Source organism: Rhipicephalus microplus, chromosome 9 (genome assembly GCF_043290135.1).
Source record: "Rhipicephalus microplus isolate Deutch F79 chromosome 9, USDA_Rmic, whole genome shotgun sequence".
Lineage (NCBI taxonomy): Eukaryota > Metazoa > Arthropoda > Arachnida > Ixodida > Ixodidae > Rhipicephalus > Rhipicephalus microplus.
In genome coordinates, this window is record NC_134708.1 from 24,424,299 (window position 1) to 24,443,134 (window position 18,836).

Genomic DNA, 18,836 nt, shown 5'->3' on the forward strand with positions numbered 1-18,836 from the left:
TCCTCTGTGGTGCTGTAGTGGCTATACGGTGCTGAGCTGCTGACCCGAAGGTCGCTGGTTCGATACCGGCCGTGGTGCTCGTATTTGAATGGAGGCGAAACGGATTCCTGTACTGTGCGATGTCACGGTGCTCGTTAAAGAACACCAGATGGTAAAAATGCTTTGAGCTCTCAAATACGGCGTCCCTCATAATCATATCGTGGTTTCGGAACGTAAAACCGCAGATATTATTGTCTCTTTAGTAAATATTGTAAGAATCCTTATGCCCTGCGCATGCTCCTAAAATGGCTTGAAGGCAAAAGCCCCCTTTCAGGGGCGAAGCATCTTAGAGCCGAGGCATGTCCGCCCGCTGTGTCACGTGGAGATAAGTGAATGTGCAGCAAAAAAAAAAAAAGGAAAGGTTTTACAATAGATTATTAATAATTATAACTGTGAATGAACAGTATGAAACAAACTAGAAGCGCAAACCCATTATACTGGTGGGTGAATTCAACGCATTCACATTATGGACCTTTGGACTTAGCTTTGTCGTCGACTCTCGCTCTCCATTGCCGTTGTATATAGAAAACCGTTGCTATAGCCCAAACGTACGTGTGTATGTGAACGAAAAGACGCAGCATATCCACGGAGTGAATGATGATGAGTGGGGCGAAGCGTCCGTCCATCTGTCCGTCCGTCCGTTCATCAACTTTACGAAATCGTCAACTACAGAACAATCTCGAACGTCATCTAGCGATATTTTCAAGGGGGCATATACATACAGCGCCATCTGTTGAGTAATTCACAAACTAGAGGTGGCTACGTACATACTACTACTACAGAGGAGGGAACGACCCCTACCTTTAGCACCTTAGCCCCTAAAAAATTTCTGTAGGCCACCCTAAGCATTGCTTTAGAAGTCTGATAGGAGCACTCGCACGTCGGCATTGGTGCATCTTTGCATATTCCTTAGTTTGACTTCGTGTCTCATGCGCTGTCGAAGCTGATCCCAGAGACCACGTAAAAAGAAGGGCATGGTTGCGATCTGCTCCACCAGGTGCCGTAACCGTACCTGTGGATCGCAATATTTCATTTACATTCGTTAATTACAATGGTAGTCAATTGAATTTTCTCTTAAATAATGTTACGCGCCGATAACGTACGGGTGTTTAGAACAAACTGAGAACGCGTTAGAGTGCTATATATGCACTCTACTATGGGAGGGCGCTAGGCTGTCCCGGTAGTACTTTGACAGCTGTGTGTTTAGAAAAAAACGCAGACGGTTAACATAACTAACATTTCAACACAACGTTTTTTTTCTTGCTAGAAGCACGTTAACGAGGATTTCAATATGACTTCATTCACATAGACATAAAATATGTAATGACACAAAAGCAACATTTGCGATCGATGTCACACACATACGCACAAAAATTTGTCTTAAGACCCATGCACACTACATGGTAAACAAAAAGCACAAATAAAGCACGAATATGCACATTTTACGTATTGACATCTTTACATGGCGTTCCTTCTGACATCAACTGAGACAGCAGCCTATCAAGACCAGGCAGACCTCTGTACTTAGAATAGGATTATTGTAGTGTAGTAGTTACACACGGGAAAACTATATTTGGTTTAGAAAATTTGTTGAACGATTTCGAGTACTTCGTACTCGACTATGGGAGAGCACTGAGCCGTCCCGAGTAAATAACTAGAATACCTCTATATTTCACGACGATAAGGGCCAAGCATTACGACTTTTGTTACTCACTGCTCTAATGCATCCGACAGTTGGCCTTTGCCGAAGAGGCACCCGCTCGTGTCTCTGGTTTTAAGTAGGAAACTTGAAAGTACTGGTCAACTTAGCCAGAAGTTTTGGCATTGCAGTTCAGCCAAACGTAATGTTTTGAGTAGTAACAACAAACTTCTAGCTTCTAGATTAACAACGAACGTTTAACAATATGCTTAGTGTTTCAGTTAGTTGAGTAGAAACTCACAGGGCAGCTTATGCATCCGTCTCAGTCGAGTCGAAGGCGAACGCCATTATCAAAGATACTTTAGCCCGTCCTAACGTCGGTGACCTGGAATGGTACCAGCTGCGGCCTCTTCCCCTTACACTCTCACAGGAACGACGTGATTGCTGAGAGTTTAAATAGATTCACTCATCTGGCCGAAGTGTATGATGACGAGTGCGCATCCCTGCACTACATATTTGCCCAGCTAATGGCGGCACCTGTCCTGCTGGACACCTCCTGGAGGGGGTGTCCTAGTTGAACATGCTGAGGCTCGTCTAGTATGCGCATTTATGTCAAGAGAGCTGATCCTACATTTTCCATGTCATAGTGCAAGCAGACTGCGCTTCAGCACATTGTTTGCGGAAAGTGATCAACCGCCATCAGTCGCGCAAACGGCATAGCAGGAAAGTTAGCTTTACAATTATACATGTCTGCGTAGCTGTTGTTAGCGTTGCCGTTGAGCCACCGCTCGCTGCGGCTACATCTCCGGTGTAGCTCGTTGTCTGCGTCGACATTGCATTTCGAGGGCGAGAACGCGTTCGTTTCCATCTATGGCAAAATAAAAATGAGTGTGTGGTCTGAAACGCGTTTATATGCGCATTTTTTTTTACAGAAGCGCCTAAGACAAGTAGGCGAAGCTCCGGGTATCGTACGGGTGAGTAGCCGTACGTTACCCTGGCGTTGCCCCATGTAATGTAAATTCAGTGACATAAAATTAAAGTGACATGAAGTGTGGTGTCCCGCGGAGCGCCGCAGTTGATTCTTCAGGTCGATAATGCGCAGGCTCGCGAAACAGATAAAATGCGGGCTTCGCAACCCGCCCGTGGCTTTCCGGAACCGGGACACGTGACGATAGACATGGTGCAATAAACGCCGCTCGCTCTTCGGAAACCTGTCTCCTCTTCGCGTGAACCCACGTTGACACAACATAAGTATAGTCGTCCACAAAGCTAGGTACTAGGTCCTGTGATTCATATTGTGTACGTTGAAATGGCCGATTAGTATAAATGGTTTGTGCTCTTGGGTTTGTGCTCTTGTTCTATATGTTTCTGTCACAGTTGTGATTCATATTCTTTTACTGTTTTTTACGTGTTTTAAGAATATTAGTCCTTTTTTAGCCTCACATATGTTCAGACTATAGCCGTGACAACGGACACCGTGGATGGACAAGCGATCGCCCTTAAAGACGCACTACAGTCAAACAACAATTTAAGTAAAAAGTGAAAGCTCAATGTATGACAACGTCTAAAATGACAATATTATCAAGAGCAGTGCCGTACTTACCGAGAAATTAATGTAAATGCGCGAGAACACATGTGCCGTGAGTAGGACATTCGCAAAATGATCCCGATAACGTCAGACTTACCGCCTACGATTAATCACTAGTAATCAAACTAGCTGCACTAAATAAAAAACTTTTCGTGCACCAAGAGACGTAAAAAATTGTTTGTTCGTTAGTTTGATTCATGGAAAAAAGGAAGCACCGGACGTTACTTTGGAGAATGGCGCAAGTGCTTCAAAAGTTCAATTTTGGCCTGGTTAAACCGGACAGGTCGTGCCATCTAGCGGGGACCAGTTAAACCAAGTACGCCTGCCATCTAGGAGGACATGGCAGGAAATCGTTCAATGGCCATTGTTCAAGGGCCGAATTATCTGATTGCCAAAGAAAGGGAGATGATGGCCCGGGAAGAGAGAGCGCGGGTGGCCTGATCGGCCTGTTCGTTTCCCTTGAATCCTTGGTGACCGGGTGCCCAAACCCGATTACGCTCAGTTGGATCAACGTATTGGCAGCTATAGGTTCCAGATTGCGCTGAGCAAGCGGGAGGGGCCCATACTATAGCTCATAGTTCCGACAGGCCCACCACGAGTCCGTGATATGTACAGGTCTCCTCCACGTGTGTTGCACTGTAGGTTTTGGAAGTGAGCCCGTTTACGGTGCTTGCGTTGTGTACGACTGCTGCCATATACCACCCCCCGTGGTGTGGGCTGGCAACGCCCACGCAGCACAAGTGTTTCTGTTGACCAAATCGTCACTGCAATATACACTGCAACGCTTCTGCGCGCGCCTGGTGGCGACCGCTGTGGCCTTCTCTAGACATGCTGCGAGGAAGGAGTCGGACCCGGAGGGCACGTCTTCGACGCTCTGGCACTCTCACCCTTTCCTCAATGCAGTAGTCATGTTTGATGTGTAGCCGGTCCAAGAGGTGACGATCGGAATGGGTCTGTGCAAGACGCGTGTATTGGCTGACGGGGTGGGCTTCTCTAAGTTCCCGGCAATAATTAGGGCCAGAAGTATCTGGTTGGACGTGGTGATAGGGAGGTCGAGCCCGCTCGATGACTTTTCGATGGATCACCTCGTGTTGGTCATCACCGTGTTTGCGTAGGTGCAAGTAGGGAGCCGAGTGGAGTATTCTACACATTACGAAAGCATGGGAGAAGCCCCAATGCATCCCTGCTTCGTAATCCGCTCCGCTTGTTGGAAACCCGGAGGGCCCTACGGCCCACCTGGTCTCCCACTGTGCGAAGCTTGGCTATTGTGGTGCCGGCCCATAGTTGGTGGTGTATGAAGAGGTGTGAAGGCGCCACTAATCCAAGGAGCATTATCACCATCACTTTGATGCACAACGACATGTGTGAGCACTAGTGCGTTTAGAAAAAGTGAACACAGACTGTTAATGTGTTTGGAACAAATGCTTGACGACTAAGAGTACGATGTACTCTACTATGGTACCGCAGACAGCTGCCCAAAGACGCGCAGGTGCCCGCACGGTCCTGTGAATGCGTGTTTAGAACAAGTGTTTAACAATTTAGACTACTTCGTACTCTACTATGGGGGAACAGAGAGCCGTCCCAAACATGAAAGAATGTGTGTTTAGAAAAGCGTTGTTGTTAACGATTGGTGTGGTTTAAAAAGTGGGTAATGATTTAGAGTACTATAGGTACTCTACTATGGGGGAGCTGAAAGCCGTCCCTTGGGTCTCCCACTTGACTAAGCTAATGAGAACAAACGACTTTGACGTTTACGCAAGTGTTAGAGTACGTAGTAGTTAGAGTACGTAGTGTTAGAGTACGTTAGAGTAGTAGAGTACGCGGTACTCTACTATAGGAGGGCAGGAAGCCGTCCCAGTCAGAAAGAACCGCTAATATGTGTGTTTAGAAAAAGTGGTTAACGATTTAGAGTACGTGGTATTTCTACTATGGGAGAGCTGAAAGCCGTTCCTTGGGGCTCAACCTATATATTTAGAAAAAGTGTTTAACGATTTCGAGTGCTTCGTACTCAACTATGGGAGAGCAGTGCGCCGTCCCTCGCTAAAACCAAGACATTAGGCGCCGCACAGAATACTTCACGGCAGCTAGCAGAGCCAATCCACGGGGAAAACAGTGACTGTTGTTCTATCGGAAACAAGAGCTGCGCGCATATCTTCATGATGCCACTCAACGCACACCTCAAGTTCGACTTTCCCACAAGAGCCGATTTTTTTTTACACAATTTGTCTTACTGTGGCTTAGTTTAAATGCTGCAAATGTAATTCAGGAGTGTTTAGACAGAAGCGTGCGACTTTTATCTGAAACTCCGTAATGTTTAAAGCGTAAGGAAAATAAAAATATCATCTACTGATAAATTTCGGCAAACAGCGCGATGGCAATACTTCAGGATACGATCGAGGCACGACAGATTCATGCTTAACCCCCATGTTTCCAAACATATCGGTGGTGCGTTGGCAATTAAAAATTATAAAAACAGTTATAGACATATTGATTATGTTGCGCAGTGTGCAAGTTTACGCAGTCATATTTCTCTCGTATTCATTACGCCAAATAAAAAAAAACATTTAACTATCCAACGACGCCTTTCACCCCCCTACACCCCCCCTCTCCTCTGGATCCGCCAGTGGAGTTAAATATACATCATCCAGCCAGTAATAGGCAGCACTAGCCAGTCATCGGCCAACAACAGCCAACACTCGACCAACACTAGTCATATTGAGACCACCATACGGGATCCGCCGCGATGTTGCAGCGGATACAGTGCTCGACTGCTGACCTGAAGGTCGTGGGTTCGATTCCAGCCGCAGTGGTCTCGTTTCGATGGAGGCGAAACTGTGGAGGCCCGTGTACTGTGTGATGTCTGAACACGTTAGAGAACACCAGCAGGTCCAAATTTTGCGAAGCCCTCCACTGCGGCGTCCCTCGTGATCACATCGTGGTTTTGAAGCATGCGCTTATAGCGACGCCACTCCATTTCTATGAGGTCGAAAGTGCCGAGTGACTTACACTGATAACAGTTGCTAGAAAATGCGGATCGAGGAGAAAACCGAGAAACCAACAAGTCCGCTGATATGTAGGTGGTTGAAAAAATAAGCTTACGTTCAAGCCGGTAGAGCCGTCAGCGGAGTGGCCTTCGATTTGAGCCCCCCCCCAAAAAATTGTTTTTTTGTTGCGTGTGGTATCTGCACAAATACGCCCACACACAAGATCATGCGTAAAGAGATGCTGGACTTCTCCAACCCCCCCCCCCCCCCCCCCCCCCCGGCCTGAGGTTGAAAACATCACCAACGTGAAACTGGCGTTGGAGAAAAGGTAGATGCACAGTGTCAGTTCTTTGAGGCTACCACCTCCCTCCCCGGAATTCTTTTTTGAATACTGTACGTGCATGTATAGGCACACACATGCAAACACGCGCCCATTAAGGAAGAAAACCGTCCACCCTCAAAAGTATTTCCGCCAACGCCTCTGCCTCTGATGTCCAAGGTTGAAAAAAAAAAATTACGTTAAATTGCTATAGGGAGAGAGGCAGTTTCAGTTCTTTGAGGCTGTTTCACGAAACAAGAAGGCAGAAAGAAAAGTGCACAAAGCACGCGCACACAATGCCCGGAGAAGGCCACGGTCCGAGAATATATACCTTCCAAAGCAGTCTAATATAGATATTTCTATGCCCGGGGCGGGCCTCCCAGTGAACGGACTCCACAGTTGCCGTTGTGCGGGAAGGTCGCCGCTTTGAAGATGGAGGGCCGTTTCTGCCTCCCCCGCCTGCCGCTAGACGGCGGCCAGGACGACTGCGCGGTGGGCGTCGCCGTAATGCGCGCGAGCATCGTCGCCTTCGACCAACTTCCGCATATCGCCGCGGCCTCCCCGGTGCACCGCATTTTCCGCTGTTTAAGCCCGGGTATATGTTTGGGCACTAACCTATACTCCGTTTCATACATCAGGTGCAACGCTGTGAAGGCTAGGCAAGTAGTCCGTAAAGAAAACACGAGGTGTTGCTCCGCGCGGTTTTAGCATAGGTCGGCGAAACATTGTGAAGCTCACTCGTGAAATATACTTCGCGTTTACGGCTCATTCTGACTTGTCAAATTTTTTTCCCAAACTGGACTCACACTCGCGTTTTTTTTTTTTCCAACCAGACTCACTCGGAGTCAAACTCAGCAAGATGCATTACAAAGACTCGCTATGACTTGGACTCACGGCTCGACCTGAGTCTGAGTGAGTCGATTCATGAGTAAGTTATACGGGTTCTAGGTAAAACAACGGAAAGCTAAACACGCCCGCGATAGAAATGAGAAGCGGTTAGGATATTGGTGGCGGAAATGTAGCGAGAAAGTACACCCTGGCCATGGCATGACTGGCAAGACCTCGTCTTCTTATCCATACAGGTCTCGGGATCGAACCGCGGTGGCCACAATTTCGATGGAAGTGAAAATGATTGAGGTCCGTGTGCTTTGATTTCAAGTGCACGTTAGAGAACGCCGGGTGGTCGAAATTTCCGGAGCCCACCAATACGGAGTCTCTCATCCCCATATTGCGTTTTCGGGACGTTAAATCACAGCTATTATTATTACATTCATAATGCACAACGTGCTAAGTCGGCTTGCTGTTATGAAGCGTGTTTCACATGGGTGTACGGGACCGGAGTTTGCTAACGAAGCAGTGTAGCTCAGTGATACTGCATAAAGAATATCTTAAATTTCCAGCGGGTGGGGTGTGGGCAGCCGCCTCTTCTTGCACTCCCCCCCCCCCCCTTCTCTTCCCACCACAACATCGACGCATAAGACATCCGGCATTCGAGGTATGCCGACATCTCTTCTCACATCTAGCTAATGAAACATTTCCGCTTTCGCGTATTCTGACCGTTCAGAAGCCGAAGTGGCTCCATCTTTAAATCTTGGAAAACCGTGATTGATGACCGCCGATGATGACGGCTCGCCGCGCGCGTCTTATTGGTTCGGTGCATGTACTTCTGCAGCTCGCAAGGTCAAGCTCTTCAGATTTGAAGAAAATTTGCCACTTAACTCAGGGTGATTTTGAACGCAAAAGAGGAGAAGTAGGAAAGTTTATGCGGAAGGACAAGGAGGTTAGCCAGTTCTTAGACCGGCTGGCTACCCTGTGCTGGGGAAACCGGGGTGGAGGGGATAAAAGATGACAAAAAGAAACGTTGCGAAGAGAGAAAGAGAAATAACAAAAAAATAGCGACAGAGGAAAGGCAACATCAAAGAGTACTAAAGTCTGTCTCTGAGGTCAGTTGTCCGCAAAAAGCTCAGCAAAGCTTTCAAAGCCTTCTGGGCTGAGGATGGTCTTGGCCAATGACCCAGAATCCGAACGCAAAACAAAGTGGAGGTGTGATGGGGGAGGTAATGACATACGCGTGGTCTGCACAGTATTGCGATATCATCGCTGCATTGTAAATGTATTTCACTTCTGTGATACGACTAATGTTTACGTACTTCGATACACAAGAAGTATCTCTAAGATACTGCCCCGATACTCTTGCATCGCGATACTGCCCAAGCCTTTGTAAAGGCTGCGAGATAACAATTGGCGTCAACAGTCTAAAAGAACGCGGATGAAGAAACTGCACACCGGGAAAGAGTCCTTACACAGCGGAATATACGGTAGTACACGTTCTCCTTTGCTTCTCCCCTTCCCCACTCCTCTCCTTTCGCAACACTGGCCCTGGCGGGGCGCAAAGCCGTCATCTTCGCTTTCGGTCAGCGACGGGGCAGTCTTGACCCGGCAGCTCGTCATCACCTGGCAGCGTGCGAGGCGAGACGACCCCCGCAGGGGGCGGACGTGAAAATAGAGTGCGACCGGCCACAGCCGGGTATGCACCCGGGAGGAAGACACCCGCCCCATTTCGCCAGGCGTGCGATGACGCGTGGGTAGAGGGATATGTATACAAGTTGATACACATACGCCTTTAAACGTCTTGTCGGGTCACTTTAGTCGACTCACCTTATGCATCTCCCTTGGAAATGCACATGAGTCGCCAATGGCGCAGCCATATTACAAAAGAGTTCCGCCCCTTTCAAGTGACCTATACGAATTCAAGACGAAAGCCACCACCAAGCGCGAAGAGTTAGCGTCGGCGTCGAAATAAGTGATGCCGACTATCATATTGTGATGACGTAGGTCACCCTGAAATACCACAATCGGTAAAAAAAAAGTTACACTGCAAGGAGTACAAAGAAGGAAGCTATAAGGCTTTGTTTGAGCAAACAACCACGATGTACAGACATAATGGGTCCACGTAGAGGAAGATAATACAGACCTTCTTTATCGTGCTGCAGAGGCTATATTGCATTAGACACCATCTATTAATCTGCCCGAGGCAAAGATGACATTTTACATTTTATAAGTGACTCCAAACCATCCACCGCCGTCGGCGGCGTCCGCAGTCTTCTCTCTATCTTTAAAAGAAAGAGGACTTGGCGGGCCGCAGCGCGACGCTCTACCGAATAAGCCACGGGCGCGACGCTGATAGTCCCCCTACCCCTTCGCTCGCTGCAGCTACGCGCGCACCCCTCTCTCTCGCGCGCCCGCCTTCTCTCTCAGTCTCCCACCGAGAGCGGGTCGTGCGATGGATGTCCCGGAGGCAACGCTACCATCTGGATATAAGGCGCGTTACTGACACCGATATCAGCGTCGCCAACGGATTTTAACTTTACTCCCCCTCATAGCATCACCCCGTGCATTCGCACTTAACCATATTCACCCTCGGGGAAATGCTTGGGAGTTTTCTTGAACGACATGTGAGCTCGTCGCACTGAACGCTTGTATGTTGAATCTTTCTACGTAGACTCCGCTGACTGTATCTGGTTTAACTGCGTTTTAAGTTTTTCCTGAATAAGCAATCCACTCGCAAGCAGCGCGTCGTTTGTCCCTTTTCTTGTGTGCTGCATTTTCCACGGCAACCTAATCATAATTATTGTTGGGGGTAACGTCCCAAAACTACCACATGATCACGAGAGACGCCGTAGTGAAGGGCACCGAAAATTCTGACCACGTGGAATTCCTTAAGGTGCACATTAAGCACACGGGCCTCATGCATTTTAGCCTCCATCGAAAATGCGACCGCCGCGGCCAAGATTCGATCCCGCGACCTACAGCTCAGCAGCCGAGTGAGTTATCCACCAGATCATCGTAGCGGGTGTTTTCCCGCCAACTTAAGTTGGCGGGAAAATTAAGTTATCACTTGATGACGTCACCAGGAGACGCCATCATGAAGTCACAGGTCGCTATAATTTGTGACGTCGCTCGGCTGCTGATGCGACGTTCGCGGGTCGGTTCCTGGATGTGGCGGTCGCATTTCGACGGAGGCGATATGGTAGACGTTCGTGTGCTCGTGCGATCTCAGTGCACGTTAAAGATGGTCCAATTTTCCGGAGGCCTCCACATCTCTCATAATCATATCGAGGTTTTGGGACGTAAAAGCCCACATATTATTACTAATCATCATCAGCAGCAGAACCGCTATTAAAGTGAACAGCCACATAGGTTTGCGTATTGCCCTATACAGACGCGTATTGAAGCCTTCGCTGATTTACACACACACACACAAAAGTAATTACGGCGTGATTGTGGTTATAAGAGGGAAAAGAAGAGAAAATTGAGCCCCATAGCTGTCTGCATCAGCGTGCGACACCTCAACAGTAGCTCACAAGGGATGGGGGTGATTAGGGATTAAAAGGATAGGATTAAAGCTCGCTAACTGTGTTTGCAATATAGACATTCAATGAACCGGCCAAGTGTTACGCGCGCATTCGTTGGTTCGGCACGGTGGAGGCATGCACCGAAAACTGAAACGGGTTAGCAGTTCAGAAGGCCATGCGCGCTAAGTCCGATAACAATATCGCGACCTTTGGTGCTATTCTGGACACTGTCTGATTCCACCATATTGTCAAATTTCGTAATGGCGGCATTTTAGGCCAATCAGAGAGGTCGCAGCAGGCCACTAGGCCAATCAGCATCGATCAATGGCGGAATGTGACAACATGGCGGAATTTGACAGAGTTTTGAATAACGTCTCTTGAAGGCGAAGCTCAAGCGTCCTCCAACTTTTTCTCTTACTGTCGCAACGAATATCGAATATAACGAATTAACTTACAGTGTCGAAGCTATACTTCGTTATAACGAGATTCAACTATGCTCTTTGTGTTGCAGGCTGGTTCGCCATAATCTCGGATGACGGCCACACGGCCGGCTACTTCAACTGCCTGGAACAGGTGGCCATGGCGCAGGTGTCCCACTTCCTGGCCAGGGAGCCCCTGCAGGGTTACCGCCTGCTGGGACACAGCCACGAGACCGGGAGGGCCGAGTACAGCCGCACCGTGGTGTGTAATGAGCACATCAGCTTTTTATCAAAGTTTGAAAAGAGTAATGACACTACTTTGAGAATTCGCAAAGAAGCACAACATTCGGTTTCTTGATATGCAGTGTTGACGCTCTCCACAAACCATGTATCAGGGAACACGTATGAAATACTTTAAATTTATTTAAAGTTTTGCATCGCCCAGCTTCTGCAAGCCAACCTTACCGCAATGGGCATTATCCCAACGAATCAACACAGTTCCAATGAATCAGCAAACTATAACCGTCCCACATGCAGCCATTGGGGATAGTGGGGAGGAGGGGATTAACTCACGGAGATCCCCCTTCCCCTGGCCTGTATCCATACATGCCTGTAAATGCAGCATATTCGTCACGACTTCGATTCCTGTCAATTTCCTTTTGCAGGTTCTCCCCGGCCAGGTCCTGGGCTTCCTGGGAGTGTACGAGGACGTGAACATCCGTGCCACGTGCGTGGGCATGCTGCGCCCTGCGCCGGCCGAGTGCCGCTACGCCAAGTGCTGCCACGCGGCCACGGGCGACGTGGTGTTCGTGCCGCTCGGCTCGCGCGGCAAGTTCTACTCCGTGGCCCGGCGCTCGTCCCGGTCGCCGAACCACGTGTTCCCGCTGGCGCAGCTGCTCCGCTTCGCCCGTGTGCCGCTCACCGTGCGACTCGTGTGCGGACCGCTGATGCGCACGCCCACCGGCTTCACCGGAATACTCAGGCTCGAGCACGTGCAGGTGCGTTGCAGACCTTAAGCGAAGCCTTTTTTTTTTTTTTCACGACGGAGCTGTAAGGCTTTTCGTTTACAGCAGTGCAGTGACCTGTCACTACTTCTGCGCTTCGACTGCTTAGCGCGTGCAAATGACAAACTGTCCTGATTCGGACATGGGCGTCGGCCGGAGTTTGTCTTGGGGGAGGTGTCAACTAGGGTTAACAACCGTCTCGGATGGTGACGGACCGTCCCGACTGTTCATACAGCGTTCCGAGTCCCACATCATACCTTTTGGGAGAGCTATATGTCCCAGATTCGATCCGGACAGTGCAGTTCCAAATTTTTGCATTATCCAACGCACGCCCGACGACGCGCGTCACGCTGTGAAACAGGAAGTTAGCTTTAATCGCACGTACTAGGCAATGTTGCGGTGGCTGCGAGGAGCTTCGGCTTAACTTACTCGAGAAGTGCGACTACTTTTACGAGTACGTTCTCCAGCAAGAGGAAGTGCAGCGAACAGCGCGTAGCCAGCTGAAGTACCTCTGCAAGAGGCCACAAAAACAAAGGACCAATTAATCTGGAAGGTACCACAATAAAGAATACTTATTTCGATGGCTCCCTATGATAGTGTACCCTTCCCTACCCCGGCCCGACCTCTTTCATGGAATTGTTGGTAACCCTAGTGCGAACCCGTGTTGCATTGCGGCTTGGGTATGGAGAAGCCCTGGTGTAGCTACGGTGGGAGCACATGTTGGTGTGACTTGAAGCGGGAAATGGCTCCTTTGGAACGCCCCTTGTCGATGCCCATAGATTCAGACGAGCAAAAAAGCATAAAAACGCGTACTGCTTTTTTTGAGGTTCTTGTAATTGGGCTTTGCCGACAGCTTGCGTGCTTGAGGTAAAAACCACCCAAAAGCAGGAAGTACTCTATGCTTGCCACTGCGTCACCTCTTTCTGCGCTACTACTTAGCGATATGACCACAATGCTAGTGACATCAATATTAACAGTTTTCTACTGACTCACCAACCACGTACTATGAAAAAACTGCGGCCAAAGCGCAGTGACAGATGGCCATAGCAGGATTGTTGAAGCTCGGACGAGTTAGTAATCGATCAACTTGGCTTGTATTAGCGTGGTAGATATAAGAAACACTGCACCTATGTGAAGAAAAAGGTCGGTGCCTAGCTTTCTCTTTACGCCTGCATCGTGTTTCTTATATGTACCACGCATATACAAGCTAAGGCCATAGCAGGCTTTGATTACGCGGAAACGCGTTGCTTCAGGTCGTGCATATTTTGTTCAAGCCAGATCACTATTTACACCACTCGAATGGACAGAAATCACCCAGTCAGTAAATCACTTGCAATGTCCCATATTCAATGAGTGCTAGTTTTGAACAGTGAATGAGGGAGGCACGTTTCAGAAGATGGTCAGTTCCACAGAAAGGATTTGGGTTTGGTTGGAAGCTTGATGTGCACTGCGGAAGATGATTTCTTTGAATGCAACCACGCCAACGCAGTGCAGTCGTTATAGAGTGCCATTGTTCAGCACCTGAAAGCTTTTGTTTTTTTCCTGCACATTTGTAGTTGTGAAGACCCGCAGAAGACTCACGCATTGCTTATCTGTCCTGTGCAGGAACAAGAAGTGGTGCTCGCCTGCAGCCTCCAAGAAGGGCGGCCCACTCTGCTCGAAATCGACATGGGCTCCACCTTCTCCTTCGTACCGGAGCGCGACTCACGCAAGATGGGCAAGTCGAGCCAGTTATACAACCGTATGCTACGTCACTGCCTCGAGGAAGCCGACAAGTGGCGCAGCGAGATCAAAGTCGCGCATCACGTGGTGCCAAAACACCAGCTACAAGTGCCCGGCGGCCGCACAGCGGTCCTCAAGAAGTCCATGTCTTCGGCGAGCAAGAAGTCAGCCTGCTCGTTCGTCGACCTTCCCCCGTCTTCGGGCGTCCCCACGCTCAAGTCACAAATGTCCACGTCATCTAAGAAGTCATCCACATCCTCGACTTCCAGCAACCCGTTCAAGAAGCTCTGGTCGCTGCACAGGTCGGCATCCGCGAAGAAGGCCAGTGGGCCTCCAAAGTACGTCTCCGGCGATGGCTCCGAGACGGCCGACGAGTTCGAGAAGCTCGGAGTCTTCCGGACAGTGGGACCGAACGCGTCGACCAGGCTGTTCGCGTCCACGACGGACCACATTTACGAGTCCATCCCGAGACCTCGAGCAACCAGAACGCCACGGTACCTGATGGCCAGGGACGTGCTTCCCTTCAAGGCCTCCAAGGACTTTGAGCCAGCGGGCGACGACGGCTACGGCACGTCGCACATGGACAGTGACTCCGTCTACGACTCCATTTCATAGCGTCTCTCCACTGCTTGCGACAACGCGCCGGTTTGCTCTTTACTTCTTGGTGCTTGCTTGCCTGGACAACCCGTGACAGACAATGTGGCCGTACGGAAGAATTTTTCTGACCCTAGACCTAGGGCAGGCACTTTGGAGTCGCGAGTGTCCGTGAAAATCAAGCACAAGGGATGTACAAAACTGCATTCAGTACTTTACGCTTGCTGTGCTGTAGGGTTAGATAAGATGTCCGTGCGTGGACGGGCTGTTACAACTCTCAGCTTCTTAGCTCGGTTTCTACATCGTCGAAGAAGTGTCACGCGACAGATGGTGGACCAAAGTGTGTTAGCTCTTTGAACGTTACACAAGGTTTTCGCTGCTTAAAAAGATGAAACAGTTTGGATATAGTTGTGGCTGGTATGTTATAGCATGCCACATGGACAATGTGTGAATAGCAGCCAAAGCTGTCCCAGGTTGGTGTGTGCACAGAAAACTTCAAGAGCCAGTGAGACTGGCTGTAAGAGGACTTCGTGATGTGTCGGAAAATCTGCAGTTAGGAAGCTGCAGGTTTTTGTTACTCTCAGAGCTCCTTCAAGCATTGAGACAGAGGCTTATAAATATACTAAGATAGCTCACACAAGGATATGTGCATTGTGACATTCGGGACCACACCTTTGCGTCAATAATAAGAGCACATTCGTGCAGTTGTAAACCTGTCATGGCAAACTTCGCAAGGTCAGATACGCCAGCAACCAGCAACATCCTAATCCTGTTATGGAGACCCACGCGATTATAATGTGTATGCAACTGCAAAGTGATGCCTTAGTGCGTAGCCCCGAAGACTGCAAAAGGTCTCACTATGTCAAGACAAATCTTGTTCTATAGTGAAGGTTTCTTTAACAGCTTGAAAATTTTCTGTGACATACTGATATTTCATAGGACTTCAACATTTTTGCTCGCTACTTTCCGATGTTTAGAAAGGACTCTGCCTATTTGTAGAGTGGGTGAACTAGTGTTCAACATGCTCAAGCTTAACCAACACACACAAAAAAGGGCGTCAGAAATAAACACAGTCCCAGCCTTTGTTTCTGGCATCATTTCAGGACTCCTTCCTGACTCGGGCATTTTATAAGTGCCAACCTAGAAACTTCTGAAATAGAGAGATTTGCCGTGGGGAGGCCTAATTTTTTTTTTTTTTTTGCCTATGCGATCGGTTCAGGCTACGGGATTTACGCGCATTGCTGCAGTTGCACATATTAAACGGGGCTCTGCAACACTCTTTGAACATACTCAGAGAATAGTGCCAGTCAATAGTCGAGGTTCCAGTGAACACGTGATCCAAAATCTGGAAGAGTTCATTGATTTACGAATCAGATGCCATAAAATTTTAAGAATCTGTCACGCGCGAGTGAAGTTACAAAGATTTGTTGCATGCTGCAATTGCATTCTCTCTTCTCTCGTCCCGACGAAACCGCTGGAAGCTAAGCAGGGAGGGATCGCACGGCCAAAGAAACTGCCTCACCCATGCTTCGTGACCTCGAGCACATTTTTCTTTTCAAATGCGCGGCTTGTCAGTGTGATCGCACCCACATGGATGGATGGATGGATGAATGTGGCCGTACCCTTTAGATCGGGCGGTGGCTAACGCCACCTAGCCGTGATACTTAGTGAACTAACCATTACATTTATCTTTTTTTTTCCCTTTAAATAATGAAGTTGAGGATTCGTACTTCGCAGTGAAGGGTTTAATTTTCACTCGTGCCTTGACTTTAGCCACCAATCAGATAACCTCCTTCTAGTTAAGTCTACCAGCTTAAAGTCTATTTTGCCCTCGCTGTCCCTAAATCCCAGTGCTTTGAAAAACTCTGCGCCATCATCCTGAACTATAGGGTGAAGCCCTTTACAGAACATTATCAAGTGTTAGGCAGTTTCTTCTTCCTCTCCACACACACTGCATACTGTGTCTACCCCTTCGTATTTGGCCCGATATGTGTTGGTTCGCAGTACTCCCGTCCTTGCCTCAAACAGTAGAGAACTACCCCGAGTATTATCATAGATCCTTTCCTTGGCAATTTCCTGCTTAAAAGTTCGATAGATCTCTAGTGCGGACTTCTTAATCATGCCCATTCTCCACATGTCAGTCTCCGTTTCCTTCACTTTTTTCTTAACCGATAGTTCCTTTTGGTTTGGCCACCTGCTGTTTTCTAAGTATTTACCAGTCAACTTCCTGGTTCGCTTCCTCCATTTTGTATCGACATTCTTCATGTACAAGTAGCTGAAAACCTTCCTAGCCCAACGCTCTTCCCCCATTTCTCTCAATCGCTTCTCAAATTTTATCTTGCTGCTAGCTTCCCTGCCCTACTTGTCCGCACGCGGCCGCTACTTGTCCACACGCGTGGACAAGTAGTCCACACGCGTGGACAAGTAGCGGCCTCCTGCGGCGATCTCTGTAACGACTGAGCGCGCCATGTTTAAATTAGCCAATGGCTGATAGATGGGCTTGCTACGTGTGATTTTTGAGTGTCGTTTGTCATCTGTCGAGAGAACAAAAAGCAATTTCAAGCTGATTTTATTAATTTATTGTGAATTCTAGGCCGCGTGCTGCGCTGTAATATTCGGCTCGCGTGTTGCGGGGAGCCTCTACTACCGATCGGCAGCGTCTTCTGACCATGCTAAAAAAGTGTTGCAGGGTCTCTTCAAAGCTTCCCGTTGCGATTAACGGTCGTCTGCTTACTACATTTTCTCCTACATTTACAGCGAGCCACTGGTAATGTGAACATAGCAACGTGCAGCGGCCACTCGGCGCGACAGCCAGCTGCAACGAATTCCACGCAGGCGCATCGAGTACTGAGCGTGGTGCTCTTTCGTAGCGTGAAAGGGTCACTTCGAGAAGGATCGAAGCCACAGACGATAGCGGACGACGAGAGAGCAAGCACCACTCACAGCGCACGCTGTGCCTGCACGTAACTCCGAGTGAACCTCGGAGCACGCTTTAAATATCGCAGTGTGCTATAGAATAAATAAATTAGCGCGCTCCGAGGTTCTCTTAATTATTTAGAGACCCAAATTATTACTTTTTCAGTAAACCCGGAGGTATACTCCAGAGGTATATGCCAACGCTGCAAGAAGGCGTGAGCCACACAGAGACACCTCCTCTGGGAGCCACCGCCGGGTAACCAAGAATCAATGCCGACTAACATCAGCAGCAAAATCATGAGCCAAGAGCCAGGCTACCAAAGAGACGTGGTTCAGCACGTGCTTGGCATATCCTGGGACGCCAGCGGCCGAAAGCGGTGCCCCCACGGGTTTTACGCGAGTAGGTTGCTGCTCCGGGACGTCCGAGCACGCTCGAGTCCTCCTTTAATTCCGCTAGCTCTTCCCCCTTTATGCCGAATCAACAATAAAGTTGTCTCACTCACTTTTCAGTAGAAGCAACTGCTCTTTACAATTTTAGACGCATTATCATGGTAGTCAAAAAAAAAAAAAGGAAAAACCTCTGCTCGCACAAAAATGAGGCTACACCGGCGGCACGCAAAGCTCTTCGCCCGTGCTCTTTCAGTCACCCCGCGCCTGAGTGGGTCCCTTGTGTCGTGCTGAAACCGCTGCGACAGTTCTTGCCATATCGTCGCTTCCAAAACAATCGGTAGGCTTGCCAGCGCACGCTTGGTTTCGCAATCTGAAACCTCGGCACACATTGCTTAGTGCCCAGCTATAGTCTGCATGCGCTGCCGTGACTAACAAAACCACGGGCCGACAACGAGGACTCACGCTACGTCCACTTACCGAAGCAGGCTGTATTCCACTCTCCTGGTCTCTTACTTCGACACGATATGAAGCACTTGTAGGGCCAATGCACTCATATGACTGATTCAAATCATACTACCGCTCTCAGCCGAGCTCGTGATAGCTATCGCGATGCAGCTGTGTGGCGAGATTTCAATTGATTTAATTATCTATTTTTCTGAAATTGGGTTGAGTCAGTTTATCCGAAGCGTTACGGCCACGCACGTAAGATCAAGAAAATTGCCAGGTATGTCACTACTATTTTAGGTGGCTTTCTATTTTTCCCCCGATTTCCTATGGCGTACAGTCTGTGGAGAGTAGGTAAGAGTTATTTGCAATTTTAGCTAGTTAATTTGCAATTTTTTTAGTTAATCCTGCCAGTGCTTAGGT

At 48.7% G+C, this 18,836-nt stretch overlaps 1 protein-coding gene across 1 annotated transcript in view; it reads left to right on the forward strand.

The window, feature by feature from the left end:
- The window catches only part of LOC119163610 (uncharacterized), a 154,362-nt gene extending 138,616 nt beyond the window's left edge, over nt 1-15,746 (forward strand). The window contains exons 4-6 of the mRNA XM_037415645.2: nt 11,436-11,605; nt 12,009-12,341; nt 13,953-15,746. Of these exons, the coding sequence (XP_037271542.2) occupies nt 11,436-11,605; nt 12,009-12,341; nt 13,953-14,684 (1,235 nt within the window). The 3' untranslated portion in view covers nt 14,685-15,746. The remainder of the gene's footprint in view (nt 1-11,435; nt 11,606-12,008; nt 12,342-13,952) is intronic.
- The last annotated feature ends 3,090 nt before the right edge of the window (nt 15,747-18,836 follow it).